This window comes from Antechinus flavipes, chromosome 4 (genome assembly GCF_016432865.1).
Source record: "Antechinus flavipes isolate AdamAnt ecotype Samford, QLD, Australia chromosome 4, AdamAnt_v2, whole genome shotgun sequence".
NCBI classification, from domain to species: Eukaryota; Metazoa; Chordata; class Mammalia; order Dasyuromorphia; family Dasyuridae; genus Antechinus; species Antechinus flavipes.
The window spans coordinates 12430415-12456000 of record NC_067401.1 but is presented as its reverse complement, the minus strand read 5'-3'; the positions used below and the strand labels follow the sequence as shown (position 1 = coordinate 12456000).

Genomic DNA, 25586 nt, shown 5'->3' with positions numbered 1-25586 from the left:
GTCAGTGAGTTCATGTCTACAGGCTCGGACTGGGGGCAGGCGGCACATTGTCGGCAGGAGGAATGATCGTTTCTCTAAATGGGCCGACTCCTATTTGTAATAGCTACGATGCTTCTTAGGTGGGTTTGCAGACTCCTTTTCCCCCAAGTACATTGTAGAAAGACATCTCAGAACAGCTAGAATTCCTGCCTCTATTGTATGAATAGTCAGGACATAAGCAATCAGCGGAAAGAGCTGGGGCCACTACTCTGAAGGACTTATGATGAAAAGTCCTATCTGTATCCAGAGAAGGAACTGATTGAGCTAGAATATAGAGCGAAGCATTCTCTATTTCTCTATCTCTTTGTTTATTTTGAACTTAATTTTTCTTGAAGATTTTTATTTTCATTAGGGCAGGAGATCTAGTTCTTTCTTTCACAACTTGACTTTTATGGAAATGTTTTACACAACATCATGTGATTTCTTAATTGTGGGTGGGAATAAGAGAGAACCTAGAACTTAAAAATCTTAAAAACAAGTGTTTACAAACTTATTTTGAATATAACTTGGGAAAATATTAAATAAATTAGTTTTTTAAAAGAGGTAGAAGATTTTAGGAAAACTGGCAGGAGTAGAGTGGCCCAACATCACCGTTGTTTTCCCAGGAGAGTCCTTATTTTCAAATAATGAACTCTTTCTGGATCTTTGCCCCCCACTCCCCAGCCTAGGTTGAATAGGATTTTTGTGGATAGGATAATAAAAAGTTAAAATAATAACCTGTCCACAAAACATCCAAAGCACATCAAAAATGCCTATTTTTCAAGTAAATGCATGCTACGTCTCTCTTCCATTTCCACCTCTTCCAACCTAGATGTGAGCTTACACCAAGGTCAGAAGAAGAGATACAGGGATATCTCAAGGTCTCTCTGTGAGACATGGGGGACACTGGCTCAGAACCACCGAGCATGGTGCATCTGCATCAGGAGAGTGATGTTCTCCACGAATGAAGCCAAATCCTAGAGCAAAAAGGAAGCACAAGCTGCGCAAATCTATCCCAAGGCAGACTTTTTGCGCCCAATCTGTCCCAACCTTGTGTTGGCCACAGTCAGCCATGCTGACCCTCAATGATGAGGTTCTCTTTGAGTATGAAGGACGAACAGCAGTCTTCCCTCCAAAAGCAGGGCTCTTAGGGGCAAGCTTTCAACTCTTGTCACTTTGGGGCTTCCTCACTTTTTAGGCCTCTTCAGGAACCTCTGGCTCTTCACTCAGCTGAAGACGGGTCATCTCTTGGCCAAATCTAATGGCCTTTTCTCAATTGTTTTCCTTTTTCTGGGCCTTTCGGTGACATGGGGCACTTCCTTCTGGATATATGCTGAATTTTTGTGACACTACCTTCCATTTCTCCTCCTGCCATGAGACTATTTCTTTCCATCTCCTTTGCTTCTGAAACATCATCCACATTTACCAAGAGTCTCTGAAAACTGTTTTAGACCTGCTTTCCTTTTTCCTCTCCCTCTCTCTCAGCTCCCATGAATTCAGTTGCCATCCCTTCTTAAGTCCACCTCCAGAACTGTCCATCTAGAGCTCCAGTTCTTTGCCACCACCTGCTTGGTGCATGTTTCTATTTGGTTGTTCCACAGGCATCTCAGAACCAATGATCCAAACAGAATTCATCGTCTTTGCCCCCAGACTTCCAGCCCTCTTATCTTGCCGGTCTCTTTCAAGGATGATACCTTCCTTCTGTTCACCCAAACTGGCAATCTCACCATCAGCCCTGACTCCTGCTCCTTCCTATTCAGTCAGATGCTAGAGTTTATAAATCCTGCCCCCACCACCCTTCCCACATCTCTCCTTTCTCCACTTACATGGCCACCAACCTAGGCCAGTTCGTCATCTCCCCCCTGGACTCTTACCATAGTCTCCTTGTTAGTGAACCCACTTTGTCTCACCCCTTCCAGGCAGCCTTCACTCACTTGCCGAAGCCCAGGTTCCCTGAGCGCGTCACTCCCCTTGCTCCGAGTTACTTCTAGAATCAAGTACAGTTGCCTGTGCTTGTCTAAGTCTTGATTATTCCTGCTTTGCAAGTGTTTGAGCATTTGCCATAGACCACGCTGGTATCGGAGCTCTCCTTCACACAGAGCACTTCTCCTTTGGCTTGGTGGCTAACCTCCGTGTCTGGACCGCCGTCTCTCTTTTGCCTCATAGAATCCTTCAGTTATCTTCAGAATTCCTCCCATCTCCTCCACCAGACCTTTCCTGATCTCCCCAGCTGCTGGAGACCTCCCCCCCCCCAAAATGCCTTGAATTGATGCTGTGTGTGTTGTCTCCCCTGTCCAATGTAAGCTCTCTGAAGGTAAGAATTACTTCTTTCTCCTCCTCCTCCTCTTCTTCTTCCTTCTCTTCATACCACTAACATGTGGCAGTGTCTGGTACTTGGTAAGTAATTGTTGGTTGATTAATTGTTTGGGCAGCAGCCTAGAAACCGAACAAACTCTGCACGTGGAGAGTGACTGAGCCCAGAGTGGGACAGAAGGCGAGTGGGCTTGACTCACTGGGGGAGACTGCAGGGCTTGTAATGACTCCAAGCTTCTCCCTGAAATTAGGGTCCATCTTTTTAACAATATTTTTCTAGGCTATGGGTCTGAGTCATGCTAGCCCTTCAGATACAAGACAATTAAAAAAAAAAAAAGTGTTCCTGCAGCACAGGGAAGTAGGGCCGACTGTAGTCAGAGGACTTGGTTTCAAATCTCGCCTCAGGGATTTTGGCCAAGACACTTAATTTCCCTGGGCCCCACTTTTTCATCTGTCTGATTGAGGCTCTGGATGGGATGTCCTTTGAGGTCCTTTCTGGCTGATAGGGGATCCTTAGCTTAACGTGGTGGGTCTCAGCCCAGCCTTCAGTTTGCTATTCCCAACATCATCTTTGTAGGATTTTCTTTGCCTTTCTCTTTTTTCCCCCACTTACCTCCCATGGCTTCCATGCTTTCGATATTTGTTTGTTTGAAATCTAAGTAGGTCAGTTAGTTCTCTGTTTCCATCTCTTTTCTTTAGACCCTGAGGAGGCTCTGCTGGTGTTCCCTTTTCTTCTCTACAGTCAGTTCTAAGATGGAATGGCTGTCTCCTCCCAGCGATCCCTGGCGTGACTAACCCAACAGATCCAGAATGTACTTTACCTTTGCTGATTTTTCTGTTTTATGAAAAATGAAGTTCTCATTAAAGCAGGTTCATTTGGTAGCCAGCCACTTGCACTCCCGCAGATATCTGGTTATGAGGCCCCCTCTCATGGGACGTCATGCCTCTTTGCAAAAAGTAAAATAAATAATAAAATCTCACGTCTGAAACTTAAGAGTCAAAAGTTGATATTATGTAGAGATGACTCTCCTCAGACTTACTGGTGGGATTTGTTTTTTGGGCTAGGACTGTGATTTTCCAAATGTGGAGAATTCCTAGTGTAGACGCTTCTTCTTCTGGTGCAGATCTGTGCCTTGTATCGCCAAGAGCTTAGAAAGTTGTCTGGGTCACTGAGAGATTTAAATGACTTACCAGGCTCACACAGCCAGGAGATAGAGAGAAAGTGCTTGAACCCAGGGCTTCCTGACTGACTCCGAGGCTGGCCCCTCTAGCCACTCTGCTGTTTTGCCTCTCAGCTTTGAAAGGTGAGCAGACTAAAAACAGGAAGAAAGGAGGGGGAAGGAAAAGAAAGAAGAGAGAAGAAAGGAAGGAAAAAGTAAGAAAACGTAGGTTAATGACATTTTTCCTTACTTTATAAGATCTCTCTGCTTCTTTCCATTCCAGCCAGAATAAATGCTATTTGGAACCTCCAGGCCATTTGTTGGATAAAAATATTGTTTGATTTCTTATTTAGAAAAGATGTTTTAAAAAAGTCACCATTTTCCTTTTTACTTAAATTATTTTTAAATATAGTTCTGTGGGCTTGTCTGATGACCTGATTCCTTGGGACTCTGCAATCTTTTAGATAAAATCCCACCTCTGAACTCTCCTTTGAATTCATACCACAATTTATGTGCATTATAATTATTTGTCAGTTCATCTTTTTTCCCTTGCTAGTTTACAAACTCCTGGAGGATAGGAAGCAAGTCCCATTCATTTTTCTCACACTACAGCCCCAGTACAGTGATTTGCCCCTATGGGGCACTAGATCAAATACTTGTTTGCTCTGTGGTTACAGTGAAAGACTTCAGGAGCCCCTCTGGTAGAAGGCTGAATTTCCTGGGGGCCGAGTTAACAATATTACTTTGTACAATGGCGGAGTGATCACCTGGAATAACTTTGGTAGATTATAACGTCGGTGTTTTAGGTTCATGAAAAACACTTAATATCGGAGCTGTGGAATTCTCATCGCCAAAATGAGGGGGTTAGATTGAGGTCCATTCCAGCTCTAAATCGGTGATCCTATAATCAACCGGATCTGGGAATGCCAAACAGATGTTACCATTTAAAAGGCGAGCGAGGCTTTCAGGACTTCGCCACAGAATTCTTCTGATTTGGGAGTTTTACATAACATCTCTAAAGTCTAGTTGGGAGACAGATTGTGTACTAGAATTTTCCCCTGGCTAGTTCTGCTAATCGCTGAGATGGCGAATTAAATAAATCCCTGGAACTCTTTTGGAAGTAAGCAGTGAGTCGGAGGAAGGAAATTTTGGTGAGCAACGAGAGTATTGCCAGAAAATTGGTTTATAATACAAGCTCACTCGTTAAAAACCTACAGAGAAGGATGTTGGAAAATTACAAGAAATATTGCCTTATTAAACATTGAAAAGCAGCATGGGGGAAATGAGTCTCCAGGAAGTTTGTCATGATAACAACTGAGACAGAAGAACTTATAGGTAAAAGGAGGTGGAAGACAATAGATAGACAAGATGGGGAATAGATGTACCAGCATTTGCTTCAGGAGGACTTGAGTTCAAATATGGCCTCAGGACACTTAGTGTGTGACTCTGGACAAGCCACCTCACCCAGTTTGCCTCAGTTTCCTCATCTGTCACATGAACTAGAAAAGAAAATGGCAAAGCATGCCAGTTTCTCTGTCAAGAAAACTATAAACAGGCCACAAAGAGCTGAACATGATCAATACAACTGAATAGCAACACCATAACATCATCCATCATTGATGGTAGACCAACCCCTCTTTATAGCTGAACTCTTAGCATTTAAATAATTGATGTGCTGTGTGCCTTTGCATAGGCCCTCCCGATGCCCAGAATGTATCTCTCCTCTCTTGGGGTCCTTAGCATCCTTCAGGGCTCAGGTCCAGTGCAGAAGCCTTCCTTGAAAGAAATGTTTTCGCTCCACTCAGATGATTTTGTATTTCCTTGCTTGGGTACATGTTGCAACCCTGTAATGGAATATAAGATCCTTGAGGGCAGGAGAGGTTAGGTTTTTGTATTTGTAGCTCCTTGCCCCGCAGTGTCGCCTCCTCAGCTAGCACCTAATAAACTTTTGTAGGATTCAGGTGGGGTAGAAATAACAGGTAAGAAAGAGAACTTAAGGAAGAGTTGGGAGAGCTAAAGAACTTGTGTGGCTCTAAATCTGGAGGAATGGGGTTCAGATCATGTCTCTGATACTTTTTTTATCTGTGTGGCCTTGGACACCACCTTTCTGGCTTCAGTTTGCTCATCTGTAAAGAAAGAAGGCCTCTGAGATTTCTTTTGTGATCTCATCAAAATATAAAGGAGAAATACATGAGCATCATTTTAGAAGCACTCGATACATGTATCAAAGCAGGAACTTTTTAACTCTAAACTTACACGAGTGGAAAAGCTCCCGAAGAGGAGGTGAGAGACTGATCTAAATGTCAACTTTGCTTGTATTTCAAGTTTTTTGAGAATGGTATATGTATGTCCCCATGACGTCTCCGATACATCTATGGAAAGGGAACAGTGTCCTATAACAGTTCATCTCTTGATAGTCATACGGATGAGTGGTCTAAAACAAGGCCCAAATGAGCCTTGAGGCCCTTCTCCCACAAAAATTCAGCCATGTAGAAGTTAAGATTCTTCCTTATGGTTGGACTGCACTCGAAAACTTCTGGTGTGTTCCGCAGGCTCACTAAGAGTTAAATTGATTTTTAAAACATTTTTTGGTAGTTGCTCGTTTATGATCCACAACCAGAGAGAGCTATTAAGAGCATTATTGGAGTTTAAAAGATGGGCTCTTCAGGTAGCAAGCAGCTTAAGCCTTGTAGATGCGACCCAGGTTCCCAAACGCAGTGCTCTCCAATTTTACCTTCCCGTTCTGTTCTAGCCAGCTTTATTGGCCGCTAGAATTCCACGATGGAGGAGCAGAATTTGAGAGTTGGAAGGGTCCCCAGGGACACCAAGTAATCCCCACGTACAGGGAATTCCCCTAAGAAGTGATGGTCAAGTCGCAACCTGCAGACCTTCAGGAAGAGAAACCTATTCCCTTTGGCAGCACTGATTGATGGGAAGTTTTCACCTATATCTGTGTCTTTGCTTGGTTTGGGGTGGGGGAAGTAGACAGAACAAGCATTCTTCCATGGTCTTCCAGATAATTAAAGGCAGCTAAGAAATCCTTTCAGGTCTTCTCTTTCCCAGTTCCATGGCCTGGTTCTCAGTTAACTTGGAGCACCCCAATCCTTGTGGCCTTCTCGTGGCTGTTTTTCAGCTTATCATTGTCCCCCTTCCCCCACCAATAACTGTTAATTGAGCAGTGTTCCTGATAAGCCCAACCAGAGCAGAGGACGGGGGAGAAGCTGTGCTGGGCCATACAGCCACAGAGTCTATAACTCTCCACGTTGAACTGCTGACTCAGACTGAGCTTGTGGTCCCTCGGTCCCCAATTCTTTTTTCCAATGAGCTGCCCGCACCTGCTTCCTCCCCCCTCCCCCCCGGCCATATGTGTTCGCTAAAGCCCCACATATAAGACCTTACGATTATCACTAATGAATCTCATCTTCCTAGATTGAGCTCAGTACTCGTGCTCCTCTTGGAATCCTGATTCTCCTCCAGTTTGTTAGCCAGCCCTCCCAACTTTGTGTCCTATAAAAATGAGCATGTCACTCTGCCTTTATCCCGGGCACTGGTAAAAGCGATTCAAGGGCCAAGGACAATTCCCTGAGTCTCTTCAGCGCAGCGGGCCCTGCCATAGTGACGCTGAATGTCCTTAATGACTGTCATTCGGTCCCTTAGCTGACCACTTTCCCCCGTCTCATTGTGTTGACTAGTTCATATCTATCTGTCTTAATGAGTAATATGGGATACTTGATCAAGTTATTTTTAGAAGCCTAGGTCAACTGTATGGACTGCGTTTCCCTTATTTACAAGTCTAATAACCCTGTCAAAAAATGGAAATAAGGTTAGTCTGGCAGCACCTGTTCTTGCTGAAGCCAGGCTGGCCACCTCTTTGCTATGCCCTTCAGAGTTAAATCTTTTTGATGTCTAAACCAGAATTTTCCCAGAAATCCAAGCGAAGCTCACTGGCTTGTGGTTTGCAGATGGTGCCCTCTTATCTTTTTAGAAAAGGGAGGTCACATTTATTCTTCTATGTGTGCTGGTTCAGTGCTGGAAGAAATGGTCTGTTTGGGCCCCAGAATTTGATTCCATCAAGGGCAGTGAGGTGCTTTCTTATTCATCTTACTTGCTTTAGCTCTCAAAGCCCAAGGACTCATTTTCCTCCTCTCATTTCCATTCCTCCGTAGAGGTCACTCTCCTTGGCAGAGAAACCAAGCCAAATAAAGATTGAATAGCCCTGCTTAATTGGCAGCCCCGAGCACACTTGCGGTCCTAGATGGCATTAGGAGGTGCAGGAGGCCCAAGGATAAGGAAGGGATGCAGAGGGGCCGTGCATCCTCCTTGAGTCAGCCGCTTCTGGAGCATCGAGGCAACTTTAGATGTCTGGGAAATGGAAAAGCTGAGGAATATCCAGAGGAAGGGTGTCGGGTTGACCAAGAGCTTGAAGTTCATGCTGGGTAATGGTTGGAGGAACTGGGGATGGTGAGCCTAGACAAGAAGTAGGGAGGCTACCTTCACCTATTTGAAGGGCTGGCTCGTGGCAAAGGGACCTGTTCTGCTTGGCTCCAGAAGGCAGAATTGGGAACAGTGTGTGGGAGTCCTAGAGGCAAGTGTAGGGTTGAAATAAGGAAAAGCTGCCTTAAAATTGGAGCTGTCTCAAAGTAGAAAGGCCTGCTTTAGTAGCTAGTGGGTTCTGCCTCGTTGGTGCTTCCTACTCAGAAAAGTAGTCACTCCCAGGTTTGGAGAGCGGCTTGATCAGCTTTGAAGTTCCTCGGAGCTTGGTCCCGGCCTAACTTTCTCTATTACTGCATCACTGCTTCCTTTCCCGTTCCTTGTGATTGACCTTCCTGCTTTCCTCTCCCTTCTATTCCATCTTCCGCCTTTGGCCTTTTCCTGGTTGTCACCCTAGGTCTGGAATTCGTTCTCACCTTACCGCCACCCTTGCCCATCTCTTTTTGCTTTGGCTCACACCTGCTCCCTTCCCCCTCCCCCACTGTGTAGCATAAGAGAGAGCTAACGGGGAATACTTAGTGAGATCCACTTCCCCTCAGAAGAGTCAGGCCCAAGCCCTCCGCCCGTTGCAGGAGAGCTGGTGGCTGGAGAAGGTGCCGTTGCCGAGGCCTGTGAGGCCGTTGGATGGGTGTGCGCTTGAACTGTTCCGTCAGTACCTGTCCCTCGGACAGATCCCGCTCCTGGGCCCACCTCGTAAGGGCTTTCAGCAGACTGGTCCCTGGGACCAGTCCTTGCTGCCAGGAGCCTCGTTCTCCTGGTGACCCTGTATGGTCTCTTTGTCTTGGGACCCAGATTCGGAAGATAAGGGGAATCTTTCCAGTTGACCCAAGTAGTGAGAGAAAAGTCCATTTTTTCTCCTGATTTCTGAACCCTCGTGTTTATTCAAATACTTATTGTCTGTTACTTTTCAAGTTCTTCCAGTGGCGCAGAAGCTCTCCTAGTTACCTCAGGAAGCATAAAGTTAGCGTTAGAAAATGCGGTGGAAATCTCGGCATTAAATCAGAGCAGGTAGTGGGATGCGTTCTTGGTCCTTTAAAGCCGCCTGCTCCATGAATCTGCCACCAGCTTGTCTGAGACAGTGAGGAGCAAGATGGTTCAGAAGGTTCCAGCATTGATCAAGGGCTTACAGCGTGTGCCGGTAACGGCCCCCCAAGCGCTCGGAGTCCGGCGCGGCGCCGTTGGCCCATTCTGGGGGGTCCGGCCTCCTGGGAGAGGGAAGGGCGCGGGCAGGGCCTGGGAAGGCCCGCTCTGGCATCGGGCTCTGAGCCCTTCAGAACTCAGCCTCTCAGCCGTGGGCTCGGCTCGTGGGAGGCCGGGGACGGGGCCAGGTAGGTTTGATGGAGAGTTCCCTGCGGGGCGTGGCTCTGGGTCCCGGGACCGGTTCCGAGGGGGCTGGCCCACCGGGGCTCCCGCTAACCTTCTGTGCTTTTCTCTGCCCTCAGTGGTGTTTCACGCCCCGCCTCCCGCCAAGATCAAGCGCGAGCTCCACAGCCCTTCGGCCGAGCTGTCCTCCTGTAGCCGTGAGCAAGGCCTCGGTGCTAACTATGGAGAGAAGTGCCTCTACAACTATTGGTAGGTAGCCGGGGAGCGGCCCCGGGAGCGTGGGCAGGCCCTCCCCCGGGACCCCCCGGAGAAGGATCCAGAACTCCCGCTGCCGAGGAGCGTGGGCCGCCCTAAAAGCCACAGGCCTGCTGCCCCCCCCCCCCCCCCTTGGGTCCCTTCCCCTCCTCGGCCCCTCCCCCAGAGTTCTCCATCCTATGTTAATGTGAACTTTAAACACCCAGGACGGGCTCTGGGAGTGGGAGGGGACGCCCCGGCCTCGCGGCTGCCCTTTACTTAAGGAAGATCCGGGCCTCTGGGAACGGGGGTTACTTGAAATCATCCTTGGCTCTAAATACAGTGGCAGTGGATCCGCCCGGCGGAGGGGGCTGGGAATGGGAGGAGAGGAGTGGGGTTATTTCTAGTCCTGTTCCAGCAGAACGCGGCTCTCGGGGAGGGAGCCTGCCTGGTCCCAGGTAATTAGAACATAATGCATCATGCCGCATATGATCTATTAAAGAGAAGCCAGGGGGCATAGCTGTGTTTCCCCATCCTCCCAAAACAAGCCCTAATGATTATTTAAAAGAAAAAACCGGAAGCAGGAGCTAAAATTATCTTTGAGAAAATCACTCCAAGTGTTAAGTCTGTGACGCAGCCACTTTTCCGAGGTACAAACATTCCCTTGGGGCTGCCAGCAGTCTCACTGTGTTAATGCTCTCGCTTCCTGACAACAATGAGACGCAGGCGGGCGGCGCGAGGGCCAGGCGTCCGTGTCAGTGGCCCACCTGCCTCACCGTGGCCTCTTTCTTTTTCTTCTGTTTCAGTGCCTACGATAGGAAGCCCCCCTCTGGGTTCAAGCCATTAACCCCTCCCACCACCCCCTTGTCCCCAACCCACCAGAACTCCTTGCTGCCCCCTCCCGCTTCAGTGCAGGCTGCGGCCCATGCTCCCGCCGCAGGCCCCGTGCAAGGCGTAGGTCCGGCCCCGGCCCCCGCCCCCGCTGCTGTCCCCGCCCCCGTCGCTGTCCCCACCCCCACTCCCGTCCCCGCTCCCCATTCTCTCCATGAACCCAGACAGCAGCAGCAAACCTTCGCCATCCCTCGGCCACCACACCCACCCATGCCGATGCCAAAGATGATGCCTGAAAACCAGTATCCGTCGGAAGCCAGGTAGGCCGCGCTCGGCCCTCCCCGCGGGTCCCCCTGGGACGGACGCTTCAGCCGCCTCCTGAAGTCGGCGGGGGATGGGAGGCGGGCACAGAACTGGGCACTCCTCACCTGCCCTCCCCGGCCTGGCCTGAACCCTCCCAGCGGGCCGAGGCTCTGGGCTCCTGCCGGGCATCCTCTTAGGGCCTTTTGGTCCCAGGGGCCCAGGCCTCCAGGAGACAGGCCCAGAAACAGCTTTGTGACTCATATTGTCCAAGCCCCTTGTCAAAGGGGGCACAGGGCGGTGAACAAGCGCCGGGCGCTCGGAGGCGGGCAGCCCTGGTCCTGGTCTCTCCTCAAACGGTCACAAGCTGTGTAACCATGGGTACGGCCCCCGGCCTTCCCGTGTCATCTGTCAGACTACAGGGTGGTCCCAGCCCTGACTCAGGGAGCCCCTCGGTCCCACCACAGACGTCTGGCCAAAGCCGCTCCTCTGCCCGCTGCTAAACCCAGGGCTTGAGGTGCATCTGCTCAGTCTCAGTTCAGGGAGCCAGGAAGGTGAGACGGGCTCAGAGGGTGCCATACATGCCCCGCCGGGGGCCCCCCGCCATGTGGTCTCCCTCACGAGCCTCAGTTTCCTCCCATCCAGCACCATCTCTAGTAACTCTCCTCTCCCCCCTTCCCTTCCCTGGCTGATAGGAAGGTCAGTGAGAGTAAGGTCGGAACCACGAGGTCATTTCAGAGATGGGAGCCGGGGCAGCGGCAACTTTGGGCTCCGCCGTCCTGGCCCTGCTCAGTGAGGTCACAGCCAGCAGCCTTCTCCCCTTGGGCTTGAGGAGGGAAGAGCCTGGCCAGCCTGGACCCAGAGTGCACTGGGAGGGACGCTGCTGCCTTTGGCTTTAAATAAAGCTCTCGGGTCCTCCTTTCCTCCTTTTCATTCTACTGTGATCAGAAGCTGCCCTGCGGCCACCATCTCTTTTCCTTTTCCCATAAAGGCACAAACAGCGTCACCTCAGTTCACCAGTTCCCAACCAATCTGTCCAGGCTCCCGTTCCATGCTTCCATGGCACTGTCCATCCGTCTCGTCCTTCATCATCCCATTTTCCTTTTGTCTTCGATCTTTCCCATCATGAGAGTTTTTCCCAGTGTGTCCCATCATCTCATTGTGTGACTGAAGTATTGAAACTTTAGCTTCAGTATTTGGCCTTCCAATGAGTAATCTGAATTCATTTCTTTAAGTGTCGATGGATTTGATCTCCTTGTTATCCAAGGGATTTAAAAGTCTTCTCCAGCACCACGATATACAAGTGTCCATCCTGCGGCCCTCAGTTTTCCTCATTGTCCAATCTCGCAGCCATACATCGCCATTGGGAAAACCATAGTTTTGACCTTCATTAAGAAGGGAGAGGTCTCTGCTTTGTGGTCCAGATTGGCCATAGCTTTCCTTCTAAGAAGCAAGCGCCTTTTAATTCCACGCCTGCAGTCACCATCTACAGTGATCTTTGAGCCGAGAATATAAAATCTGACATTGCTTTCATTCTTCTCCCTCTGTTTGCCAAGTAATAGGATTAATTCTTGCCCATTGTAGTAGATGTAATGATCATCTCTATTTAAATTCACTCATTCCCATCCATTTTAGTTCATTGACATCCAAGATGATCAATAATGTTGACGTTTAATCTTTCCATTTCCTCTTTGACCACATCCGGCTCATCTTAGTTTGTAAATCTACTATCTTGCCTTTCAAATTTGCCTTCTTAAGGAAGTATAGTCTATGAAATATACTGTAGGAGTCTGGCACACAGGCTCTACTAGTTCTAACTTTACTTAGGAAAATAGGGAAGAGAAAATAGCAATTCCAACTCCATACTATAGGGAGGGTACAGGGCCCCGGAGCAGGCCTTTACCTGGCTTTGAAAAGGTGGCCAAAAAAACTTTAGGATCCTGGGACCCAGAGCTCTGCTACTCATATCCTGACCACCCCCTTCCATGTATGTGTGTTCAAACTCTCCTTCATGTTATATTCACACATGAGAATGGAAACCCAGTGGAGAGCAAGGACTATCTTGGTTATTATAATTCTATCCCTCTCCCTAGCACCTAGTAGTAAATACTCTTTCCTTCCCTTATTCATATATTAATATTGGTCCCTCTAAAAGGCCAAGACACTGTTCCTGCAAAATAAAGAGAAGACAGCTGCCATAATAGCTGGTGACTTCATCAAAAGCCTCCTGCCATTAAAATGATTAGATCTGCTTGAGGAAGTTCACTTAAAATAACGCACCTTTGTTCACGTATGCAATATTTCAGTTCTCTAGCTTTAAAGTATAGCACCGATATTCCTAAAGGAAAAGGACACACATAGACTTAGCAAGAAATACCGGGAGGTGGCTCAGTAGGGATATGCCCGGGTCAGCAGGAAAATCTTGCCCCCAGTGGGATAGGACGAGTGGATTTGACAGCTTGAAATGAAAAAAAAACAGGACGTCCAAATGGGGGGAGGCCCGAATGTCCAGAGATCATCTATTTTAAACTTTCTCCAATTTAGCCAAGATTGCAGTTTCCCAGCCCCTTCAGAAGCGAGTGCCAAAGGAAGCTGCAGACAGCTGTTCCTGGCGCTGGGTCAGCCCCTCACTGCCCCTCTGGGTTGGCATCGGATCTTCAGGCTGGACCAGCTCCAACCTGTTATCCCCCATGTAGGAAAAGCTGAGAAGATTCAGGCTATTTGTACCCGGCAGTGTGGTCCTCTCTTTCTAAGCAGATAATACTGAGTGTTTAGATTATCTTTTTCATTTTGGAGTTTTCGTTTGGAAATGATGAACTTGGTGGGAGAATACCATTTTGGGGGCCCAGATGGAGGCTGGACAGTGAGGTTCCCGAGGTCTTAGACACAAAGGGCCTCCTGGCCCAGTCTGGTTTGGTTTTTTTCCCTTTCATCTCTTTGCCCATTGTGGATGTGCTGACTGGCCCCATTTTCCCCAGTGGACTCTGGGGGCTGGAAGAATGCTTTGTGGTGCACAACAGCCCTGCCTGGAGGATACTGAAGGATCCTTCCCAGGCTTAGGAGAGGAGATGATAGGTTCCAACACTGGACTCTGCAACGTCCTACCTCCTTCATCCTCCTGGGCCTGTGCAATGGACAGCTGAGATGAGATAATCTCCAAAGGATCCCTGCATTTTCACCCCTCATTCACCACCCTTGCAGTCTGGCTCCCAGCCTCAGCCTTCTATTGCACGAGGCCACCCAGAAGCTTCTGGTGGCCAGATCAGGGGCCCTTTAGTCCACATTCTTTAGTGTGACATCGCTAACTCTATGTCCAGTGGGAAATTTTCTTCTCTCTTGGCATCCGGAACGTTACTCTGCCGCGGTTCTCCTCTTACCTCCTTTGGTTACTCCCCTGTGTCCTCTGGCTATCCTCCTTCCTCCCCCATCTCCCAGTGTGGGCTTGCTTCTCAGCCTTGTTTTGGGCTCGGTGGCTCGGTTGGTCTGCAGTGGCTCATCTTCCTAAAACACCATTTTGTCCATCCTTTCTCACCTCAAAACCTCCCATTGGTCCCTTCAGCTGTGGAATCAAGGTCAGGTTCTTTCATTCCCATCTCAGGTCCTCCACAGTCTGGTCCTTATTGCCTTAACTGTCCTAAGCAATTTATTAAGCCCTTGCAGTGCTTGAGCATGCAGCAGCCGGGTCTTTGGCTAAATATGTGGATTCACTGGCCCTCTAACTGCTCTTCTTGCTGCTTCCCGTCCATCCCCCCGCCTCCCGCTCTGCATTTGTCTGGGTCTTACTCTTGGTTCACATGTTGTTCAGCACATTCCTTTGCACTTCCCGACCTGCTCTTCGGTCCAATTTTTTTTCTTCTCACATTAGATTTCAGATCGTTGAAACCTTAGTCCAAAGTAAACCTTCCTCCATTTCGAGACTTTGGGGATCCAGAGAGAGTAAGTCTAAGTCCCCTTATGGGCTGGAAGGAGAGAAAACCCAACTCTTGTCTTCATAAACAATTCAGCAAACATTTGTTCAATGCTTAGAACTTGTAGGACTAGGCTGGTGCTTGAGACAGAAGATCACCCCTGCCCTCAGGGGCTTATGGACTAACTAACACTGCAGGGGAATGATGGGTTTAGTCAGAGGGCCCGCCACCTGCCACCCTTGTGACCTTGGGCACACCATTGACTCTGGTGAGACCTCAGTTTTTTCTGTAAATGAGGGGCTCAGACTAGTTGACCTCTGAGGTCCCTTCTAGCTCTAAGCCTGTAACTTATCTGTCTCTAGGGAATAGTACCTGAAGCCCCTGATGGGAAGGGAAAAGTGCAGGCCGTGAATTTGAATCCTGATTCTGCCACGTGCTGCCGGAATCATGGTGCACATAACTCTGTTTATGAAAGCAAAGTATAGTGAAATGCATTTTAAAAAATATTTCCATTCCAAATGATTAAAATCTTCTTCCCACCTAATCTGCAACAGCAACAACAAAAACACCCAGGAGGCTAAGTCTCCAGAATATGGAAAAAGTCCACTTATTTGGACTGTCTCGCCAAACTGGGTAACTGGGCTGTATTGTATTTAAAGCTATTTGCCGATTCCTTTCTTCTTACATTTATTTTAGGTTGCTTACTTTGTCAACTGTATTCTATCCCCAAATTATTTTTCATTCTTTAAAGTCTTAGAAGAAAGAGCTTGATCATACAGGCAGAGAGACAATGGAGCTAATTGATTTGATAGGAACCTCCAACAGGCTCTTGGAAGATGGAAGTCAGGATCGAAGGTTACCTGAATACTAGCTTCTGATGGATAATGTTGCTTATTTTCATGTCTCTTTCCTAGCCATTTATTGCTCCTGTTTTGACTTTGCTCTCTCTCATATCTTCACCCTGTTTTTAGCAAATTCTCTCTGACCCCTGCTCTTGAATCCCTCCTTATCCTATTGCCGGTCATTCCTTGACAAATTACTCCCTCCTCTCTCCTCTATTCTACTCACTATTGAATAGAGTTAGAGGAAGTCAATTGACGTACCTTACAAGCTAAATTCATTTACTACTACTTTGACTGGGCCCTCACTGTGGCAAAACAGTGCTTTCATTCTTCTTTAATTAATTCCCTAACGGCTTTGATCAGAAACCCTGATAGTTTTTTCTTCCCAGATATATTTATTTAGATTTTGGGGGAGGCACTACGGGAAAGATGAGATTCTTTGCCTCCATTGCTACCTATCCTGAATCCCTGAATGGGTGTTGCCTCGGGAAAACTGAGACCTGTGGAAGATCTTAATTTAAAAAGGACAAGGTCTTCCATTTCATCCAAGGCCATCTCCCACCATCCTTATCTCTATCTGGCCGCTGGACCCAGATGGCTCTCGTGGGCAAAGTGAGGCAGGTGACCTTGCCCAGCCCTATTTCACTTGCATGTTATCTCCTCCCTGATGTCATGGTCCTCTTGGATCCCTCTAACGGAAGGACAAACAGCAGCTTCCCACAAAAGCTTTTCCAAACTTCCTCTCAAGCCCACCACCCACACCTCTCCTTCCTCCTATCCCTTCCCATTGAAGATCTTGCCTCTTACATTACTAAAAGAGTTGTGGCCATTTGCCCTGAGCTCCCTCTTCTCAGAACCCTTTGACATCATCTCCCACTCTCTCTTCCTTTCTCCCAGCCTGAGAGATATAGGAGCCCCTTCTCTTTGCCCAAACCAATCTTTCTACATGTAGTCTTCATTCCATCCCCTGCCATTTTCTCCAACAGAGTGGAGACTTAATCTTCTCTGCGCCACTCCTCCCTTTCTCTCTGTTTAGTTTTTAAATCTTGCCCTGAACTATCTTTCCATTCTTGTCTGCCAAATGGACCATAACTCTAATTCAGACGCAATATCCATATTCTGTTGCCAAGCCCTGGCACTGGCTGTTCTCCATGCCTGGAATGCATCCTTCCTCAGCCCAATCTTATTGAATCTTCCTCTCTTCCTTTGAGACACAGGTCATGGCACTTTGTACAAGAAGTCTGTCCTAATCCCCTCCACGATTACTGTTCTCCTTTCCTACACGACTTTGTATTCATTTGCCTCTTTATTTTGCATGTATTTATATACATCCTCGATATAAGAATGTAAGTTCTAAGTAGTGATTGTTTCATTCTTAGGGTGAATCCTACCTGTCAGAAATTCCTCCCCATTCTCTGGTTTGTTGAGGTGGGGAGTGTTTTCCTCCTTGGAAACCTGATAAAGCAAATCTGGTTCTTTTTTCCTTTTTAAATGAGTAATAAATGCTTATTACACAGCTTTCACATGGATTATTGCAGCTTTTAAAAAATAGCATTTCCCCCTCCCCCCCATTACACGTCAAGACAATTTTTAGGATTCAATTTTACAAGATTTTGAGTTCTAATTTTTTCTCCCTCCCCTCCCCTCTTTCTAAAATGGTAGGCAACTTGATATAGCTTATACATGTGCTATCACGTAGAACATATTTCTAGATTAGTCACAGTTGTGAAAGAAGAAACAAATCAAAAGAAAAAAATCACAAAAAAGAATAATTTAAGTGAAAAACCTTCAGAGTCCATCAGTTTTTTATCTGAATGAGTCTTTTGTATTTGTCTTGGATCAATGTGTTGGTGAGAAGACCCGAGCCATTCATAGTTGATTATTATACAATGTTGCTGATAATGTGTACGTTTTCCTGGTTCTGCTCATTTCACTTTGCATCAGTTAGTGTCTTTCCCTTTCTTATAGCACAATAGTATTTATTCCATCACATTCATATACCATAGCTGTTCCCCAATTGATAGGCTTTCCCTCAGTTTCCAGTATTTTGCCTCCACAAAAAAATGGCTGCTAAAATATTTTTTATATGTATAGGTCCTTTTCTCTTTTTTTTCTTTTTTCTTTTTCTTTTTTTTTAATAATCTCTTTGGGATACAGACCTAGTAAAGATATTTCCAGATCAAAAGGTATATACAATTTGATCGCCATTTGGGCGTAGTTCCAAATTGTTCTCCAGAATGATCTGATCAGTTCACAACTCCACCAACAATACATTATCTTCCACTTTTCCCACATTTTTTCCAGCATTTATCATTTTCCATTTTTGTCAGATTTGCTGATCTGATAGATATGAGATGATACTGAAATTGTTTTAATTTGCATTTCTTTAATCAAAAGAGATTTAGAAAACTTTTTCATATGTCTTTATGTAACTTTGATTTCTTCTGAAATCTGTCTCTTCATATTCTTTGACCATTTATCAGTTGGGATCCTTGTATTCTTAAGAATTTGGTTCAGTTCTCCATCTATTTGAGAAATGATGTCTTTATCAGAGATACTTGCTATAAAGATTGCTTCCCAGCTTTCTGTTTTTCATCTCACCTTGGTTGCATTGGTTTTGTTTGTGCTAAAGTTTTTTTAAATTAATGTAATCAAAATCATCTATTTTACATTTTATAACTTTCCCTATTTCTACTTTGGTCAAAACTTCTTTTCTTCAAAGATCTGACAGAGTATTTCCTTGCTCTTCTGATATGTTTATAGCATCATTCTTGGTATCTAAATCATACATCCATTTTGACCTTATCTTGGTATAGAGTGTGAAATGCTGTGCCTAGCTTGTGTCTTCCAGTTGCTTTCCAGTTTTCCCAGAGTTTTTGTCAGATGGTACCTTCTTATCCCAAAGGCTAGGGGTGTTTACATGGATTAAACACTAGGTTACTTTGTTAATTTACTGTTTCTTGTAGATTTAAGCTATTCCACTGATCTACCACTCTGTTCCTTAGCCAATACCAGATCATTTTGATGATAATTATTGCTGATCCTTCTCCATGGTAAGGATTTCTATAACAAGATCTGTGATCCCATCTAAGCCTTCTCTTCTCTGGGAGAAGAATCCCAGTTCCTCCTTCAACAAATTATCACTTGGTATGATTCCAAGTCTTCTCCTTTCTTTAGAAGCCCCGTTGATGTGTCTGTTCTTTAAATATGGTCTTGGGTAACAGTGTTACCCCAATTTCATTTAGGTTATTGGAAGATATGAAAATAGTGGATAAGAAATCAGCAAATATGTACATGTATAAAGTAACCTTTAGAGAAATCAAAGGGAACGCCATAAAATCAGACCTCTCGGAACCTTTTGTGACCTCTCAAACAAAAATACATGAATATTGTATCTTAAATGTATCTCAGTATTGTTTCTCAAATGCAACATATTAAGAAATTCATTCTGAGTGTTAAGGGATTTTCAAACTTTTTGCAAAGCATTTTTTCAAATCTGATTTAAATTTTCAAAGTTTAAAAAAAAAACTTTGATTTATTCTGCAGAAGATGGCTAATATTTTGCATTTGTGCCTTGAAATGATGAATAGGCTTCCCTTTTAGAAGCTTAAATTTGCTTTATTGCTGTTACAGACTTGATATTTCCATTTTCTCTAGAGAGCAGAAATTTATTTTTTGTGGGTTTTTTTTTTTAAAAACTCAAACAAACCCTGCTCTTTCCTGTTGCTATTCAACCTTTATCAATAGGCGCATTGTATGTCTAAGCCTTCAAATATCGTGTCAACATATCTATACCCTTGATCACCTTGCTGCTCCCTTGTTTGAGCTACAGAAATCGATTAAACATTTCTTAAGCCTTAGGAGGATGTTTTCTTTGCAGAACCTTTTAATATTTTATGGGAAGGCAAAATTGAATCTAGGTGGGATTGGCAGGCTGTACATAAGAGACTTTGGAGTTCAGGCCTGAGGTTTTTGTTTTCTGGGGGGTTTTTGGTGTTTTTTTGTTTTGTCTTTATCATAATTCACACAATATTAGAAAGTCTCCATTGGCGTCTGTCATCCACTAGAACATCTTCTCTATTCTGGAGCATGCAGTTTGCCATTCCTGTGCCTGTAATTTTAATCCTTCCTTGCAGTCGACATATTAGTTATTTTTCTTCCATTTCCTTATTTTTTGCCAAGCTTTGAAGTTTGCCCCCCTCCCCTTTTAAGCCCCTTCCTTTGTGACCCTAATGAAAGCATTAAGTGCTGTTGGTTTCTTGGCGGACTCCATCTTGAAGTGGCCTCTGGCCCTTTTTTGCTTCCTGTGGCCCAGGGCCCTCGTGTGTCCCCGAGACAGTTCCATCTGATGCACACTTCTCTCACTTTTGCCATAAGCATTGTGTTGACTGTGTGTATTGGCAGCAATAAGAGTAAAGGAAATGCAGAAAAAGCATCTGGCGGCTTTCATAATGTAAACCAAATGTTGGTAGCGTGGGTGAGCTCTTGGGAGGGGAGGCACCATAGAAATATGACAAACAAATAACCGGTTCCTTAAATAAACGGGCACCCGAGGAGCCTTCGGCTGCCACTTGCTGTATCTGGGTAGTCGGAGCTTGCCTCGTGGGGGCTCGGCGGGGGGCCGGGGCTGGAGGAAGGGCCTTCCTGCAGGACAGAGGCCTGAGGCTGGAAAGGAGTCGCTGCCCCATAAACAAGAGGCTCCGTTGTGCGGTGTACAGGACACCTTGGAGGTCCTTCCCGGGACGTGGGGAGGGGGAGAGCTCAGGCGGAGGTCAGGGTGCGGTCTGCCAGGCTCGGGGGTGAGCGTGAAGAAAGGCGGCGTCAAGCTCGCTCCCGAATATGGCGCTGTTCCTGCTCTCCCTTGCACTTGGCAGCCAGCCCTGCCCCGTCTCTCCATCCCTCCCCAAAGATGTCGCTCCCCGTGGCCCGAGCCCTGGCTGATCTCAGAGCCCCCTCCAAGCCGTGCTCGGGGCTTTCTGGCTGCTGGCCATCCGCGGATGCCTTTTCCTGAAGGGGCCGTACCAGCCCGGCTCTAGGGTTTCATCTTGGAAGGGGAGATGGACGCGGAGCGGAAGTGGAGTAATCCGGGCCTGCCAGCTGCAGAGACTCCGGTTACAGGCCACCGGCCCGGGGCCATCTCCGGCCTATCAGGAGCAATTGATTGATAGAAACCGCCTTTCGGGGTGTTGGGGGGAGAGAGGGGAAGGGCAGGGAGAGGGTAGGATGGGTGGGAGAGAGAGGAAAGGCACGTCCTTGCCTCCAAAGTGGCGAAGGGCCCAGGGAGGGATGGAAAATCCCCTGCGAGGCCCCCTGTGCCAGGGCACACTGTCGGTGGCAGACATTCGAGACTCGGGTTTCAGACGAATGTGCCCTGTGAGTGCATCGAGACGCTGCCATAAATGGAAGCGGCGACAGCCACGGCCAACCTGGAGAAAGGCCTGTTGGTCCTTATCCCACCCGGGTAACCCTTGCAGCCCTTGGGCGTGAACCCCCCGAGGGAAGTGTGGTCACACGGGACCCCCTGCACGGATCCCCACTGACGTGTGTGACCCCCGGGCGCATCCGTGTTCCAGAGCAGTGCCCCCTCAGCTGGGTAAATGTGCGCCTAGATCTGACCGTGGGCAGCACGTAACCTACCACACGGCCTTGCGCGATTTAGCGAGATCGTAGCTCTTATGGAAGGGCGTTGGCCAGATCCGGAGCGGCCCAGGGCCTCCTTCCCCTCACCCCCAGCACGGGGCTGTCCAGCCGCAGGGGGATGACCCCAGGCTCCTCTGGTGCTTAGGGGTCGGCAGAGACAGATTCACCGGCTCAGCCCTCAGTGGTGGGGATCCTCCGGGACGGATGGGTCCGTTTGGGGCAGCTCAGGGGAAAGAGAGGCCGGTACCGGAATCAAAAGTGCCTCGGATGCCGATCCCCCGAATGACATCAGGCACGCTCCTTGACTTCCCTGGACCAAAGTCTCTCAAAATGAGGGGTTGGACCAGGGGCCCCTGAGGCTCCTTCAGGTTCTAGATCTTGAGGTGGCCATGATACATAGAGTCAGGAAGCTCCTTCATGAGTTCTAGTCTGGCCTCAGACACTTACTAGCTGTGTGACCCTGAATCTGGCAGCTTTACTCCTGTCTGCCTCAGTTTCCTTGTCTATAAAATGGGAATAACTTACCTCACAACGTGGTAATTAGTATTATGTTAACTAGTAATATTAGCTCTTATTAGTCCCCTCTTTCTCTATTGTTCCAAAGTCTGATCCTCTGTGTTTTCCATCCATTGCTCCTAGGCCCGCTGCCTGGAAGGCGGCAGATCGGGCCTTCTTTGCCCCTTTGACAAAGAGGGGACTTTCTGCTCCCCAGCTCCTTCACTGGGCCTCCTCACTGGGGAGGCTTTCACTCCCCCTCCCCCTCTCTGCTTGGAAGCAGAGATTCGTCACCTTTTCTGGGTCATGGACCCCACCCCCTTCTCAGAGTCCCTTTTTCAAATGAATGAAATCTGGAGGATTACACAGGAAACCAGTTATATTGAAGTGCAGTTCTCAGGCTATTTCTGAAAACACGGCCCTAGCCCTTGGGTTCGGAACTCCTGATCTAAACCCTCCGAGAAGGGAGACTTTGCCACCATCACGTGGGTCACTCTTAGAACCTGCCGTAGCTTCATCGGAAGAGAAGCTGCTGAAAGGCGTTCCCATCTGCATTCCTGCTGCCCCTCGGGATCCAGGGACCCAACATCTGGCTCGCAGCTGGAACCTTCCTTCTGCCTTGTCTCCCCCAGAGAAGGGAAGACCTTGGGAGCAAGGGCCACCTTGCTTTATATTTGTACCCCACACTTACCGCATCAGTCAGTTCCAAACAAGTCTTTTTTATGTGACAAAATTGTCCAAGCCAGGGAACTCCCCAAACAAATGGCTCTGGGACGGTTTTTAGGTGTTTAAATGTTTTATCGTATAAAAGATGGAAAAAAACGTTGGTCCTCAACTGTAGCTTGCTGACCCCAGGTCTAGAGGGGCCGTCTCTCCATGTGAACGCAAGCGTAGACTTTCCGATTTGTCCCTTTTCAGTGTAAGGGTCTTCTCTTCAGTCCATTCTTTTACCAAGCCTGCCCAGGCCTCCTCCAGTGTATTAGCAATTGCCAATTTGTCAGTCGTGCCATCTAGACCTTAAAGCCATTGGGGCGGGGGCAGCTAGGGTAGTGCAGTGGGTAGAGCTAGTTACTTGACTCCAGTTGCCTCAAAAAAATTTTTTTTCAGTTAAAGACACTGAGGGAAAATGTTGACCATATCCAAGCCCCAGGGAAAGGGAGGAGGATACTCATTTATATACTGTCTACTATGTCCCAAGCACTTTTTTCCCCCAAATGTTATCTCAGTAGCAACTCTGGGAAGTTGCTGCTGTTATTCTAGTTTAACCATTAGGGAAACTAAGCAAGAAGATTAGCCCAAGGACACAGTAAGTGTCTGAAGTCAAATGGGTCTGTCTCACTCAAGGCCTGGTGCTCATGCAACTGCCACTAGCTGCCTCTGATTGATCTGATTCAATTTGCTTAATGGCTTTCCTCCTCAAACTTGTGACAGCTTCTCCAGAGACTCTCTGTAATTTCTTAAACCTTTTTCAAAATTAATTGCTCTTATCTTTTCCAAATTTTGTGCATCCCAACTCCTTAGTCCCTGTGCATGTCTTCACACCTATTTTCCTTTAAGTACACAGTGTACATCAGTGTTTTGCACACAGTAGGTCAGCAGCTCCTTCATATTCTCTGGTTTTAGGAAACTCTGGGTTTTGGCTACTTACTAGCTGCTGGAAGGCCCCGAGGCTGAATTTTATGAATTGATAAATTTATCAGATGCGAAGACGCATCTGATTTGGGGGGTGGGGGCCTGTTGTAGAGCAGGGTGCCTGGAAAGTTGGGAGGTTACTACAGGGTTGTCAAGAAATCGTTTATCCTTCCTTCTCAAGGCATAAGTGATTGAAAATTGGACATCACGTCATGTTTGTAAGGGATAGAGGCGAACCCCCTACTTAAGTATTCCTGTGCTGAAGCTCAGCAGTCTGAGGGGTTAAAGTCTGTTCTCTCCTATGCCTGGACCACTGGGTACTTTGATGGTGGCTCTGATTGAGCCAAATGACTCTTCCTTCTTCCTCCAGGTTTCAGAGACAGATGTCTGAACCCTGCCACCCCTTTCCTCCTGGTGACAATCGTCCAGGCTACCACCGACAGATGTCAGAGCCTATTGTCCCTGCAGCTCCCCCACCACCTCAGGGATTCAAACAAGAGTATCCTGACCCTCTCTACGAGCACGGCGTTCCGGGCATCCCTGGAGTGCCAACGCATGGCTACCAGTCGCCAATGGGCATCAAGCAGGAGCCCAGGGATTACTGCATCGATTCAGGTTTGTGTGTGGCCTTTCATCCCAAGAACAGCTCCCCAGCACTGCGGGTGCCAGATGCTGAACCGTTGCTGGTGGCGGGGGGATGCTCCTTCCTTCTCCAAAAGGACCAGAGATCTCAGAGGGCTTATGGAGGAGACAGAGATGAGATCTGATAGCCTCGAGGGGGTTATAATCTAGGGGGAGAGACAGGATGCTTGGAGGAATAGGGAAGGAACCCCGACACACAGGAGGCTTTTGTCGATACTTAACACTGGTAGAGAGCTTTAGCAATAGGCTAATCCATATTCCCACCAGAGCAAGAATCCCTCCTTCGGCCCCCTTAGTAGATGGGAAGGGAGGAAGAGAAACAGCATCTGTCATGAAAAAAGAAATATTCTAATCAGGCCTTGCAGAGGATTTCAGAAAATGGAGAACCCTCAATTCCAGTTCCGACAACAAGTCTAGATCAGGTGTCTCCGGGTTCTTGACCCGGCCCCCGCCAGGTTCGCAGGCAGATGCTGAGATTGCAGCCGGGCCGAGGGCTTGCTTCCAATCCGGGTTGTTCCACCCCGCCCCACCCTCCTATCCCCTGGTTATTGCGATGACAGACGGCAGGCAAGGAAATGGCAAGAAGCAGCTCGGGATCATCCCAGGGGGGCCTCCGCCAGGGCCTGCGGGGACCTTCCTGCTGGATGCCATGGTGACAGATTGTGTTCCCAAATAAAAGCTCACAGAGAATCTAATTTTTATTTCCGGCCTCCAAAATTGATTAGGCCTGGGAGCAGCCGAACCATGTGTGTCATTATCATTCCTGGGGCGGTGGCCATCTCCAGGAATCCGCCAGACTCTTGAGGGTCTCAAAAGCACTTTCCAGGAGAGAGATCCAATGATTCACTCTCCTTTTTCTAATGAGAGGAATCTGTAACTCAGAGCTGCTCGCTCCTGGCTCTGTGTGGGTTGGTTCTCAGTGCCCCTGTTCAGTCTATCATGATGCTTCCTACCTGGAAGAAAATTCCAACAATCGGGGCTCAGAATGATTCGGTCACTATATGGCCTCAGAAACATGGCCTGGGAAAGCGACTGAAAAATTGGGGTCGCGTTACAGGAAGTCTCGTGAAACCTTCAGCTTAAACAAGCATTTTAGCACCGTCCCAAGTCTGAAAATGAAGCCAAGTGGCAGGAAGAGAGACCTTTAGGGATGAAGGAATTGGAATTGGCATTTTATCTGTGACTTTTCCCTTCTACCTCAGTTAACTGGGTGGGGGTGGGGGTGGGGGTGAATCCATCTGCTTTGTATCCAGACCGTGTCACGGGGAGCTGGAGGATGGGAATATTTCACCCGCTCCTGGCCCAGGCTGCCCAAAGCAAAGTGGAGCGGCTTCTCCTTGAGGGACCTGGTCCTATGAACCTCATTTATTATGGAGGGAAAACTAGAACTTTCCGCCATCCTCCCTGAGATCAAGGTTAGCATGGATCAGATAGCTGTTGGGGGCGGGGGGGCAGAAAGGAGGAAAGCTCAATGAATCACCTTGATTGCTGGTTGCTTCAGGCCAGAAAAACACAGAAGGCCGGCAGGGGACACTTGTCACTCTCAGATTTCCAGGACACTCTCCTCCAGCCCTTTGTGATGCCTCTTGTAGCTCACGGGACCAAGCTCTCATATTCAGAGTAGCTCCTCCCGAGACCTGGGAAGGAGCTATTTCCAGCTACTCCTGTTTCTCAGATGGGTTTTCAGACTGTTTAAAGTAAGCCAGGCAGGTTACTGTGCCCAGTTCCTCAGATCTGAGTCCGATTGTGGTGGTCTA

At 47.6% G+C, this 25586-nt stretch overlaps 1 protein-coding gene across 2 annotated transcripts in view; it reads left to right on the top strand.

The window, feature by feature from the left end:
- The window catches only part of ETV5 (ETS variant transcription factor 5), a 62790-nt gene that overhangs the window by 19990 nt on the left and 17214 nt on the right, over positions 1–25586 (top strand). For both annotated transcript variants that reach the window (XM_052000069.1, XM_052000070.1), the window contains exons 6-8: positions 9425–9554; positions 10346–10690; positions 23558–23802. In XM_052000069.1, coding sequence (XP_051856029.1) covers positions 9425–9554; positions 10346–10690; positions 23558–23802 — 720 coding nt within the window. The remainder of the gene's footprint in view (positions 1–9424; positions 9555–10345; positions 10691–23557; positions 23803–25586) is intronic.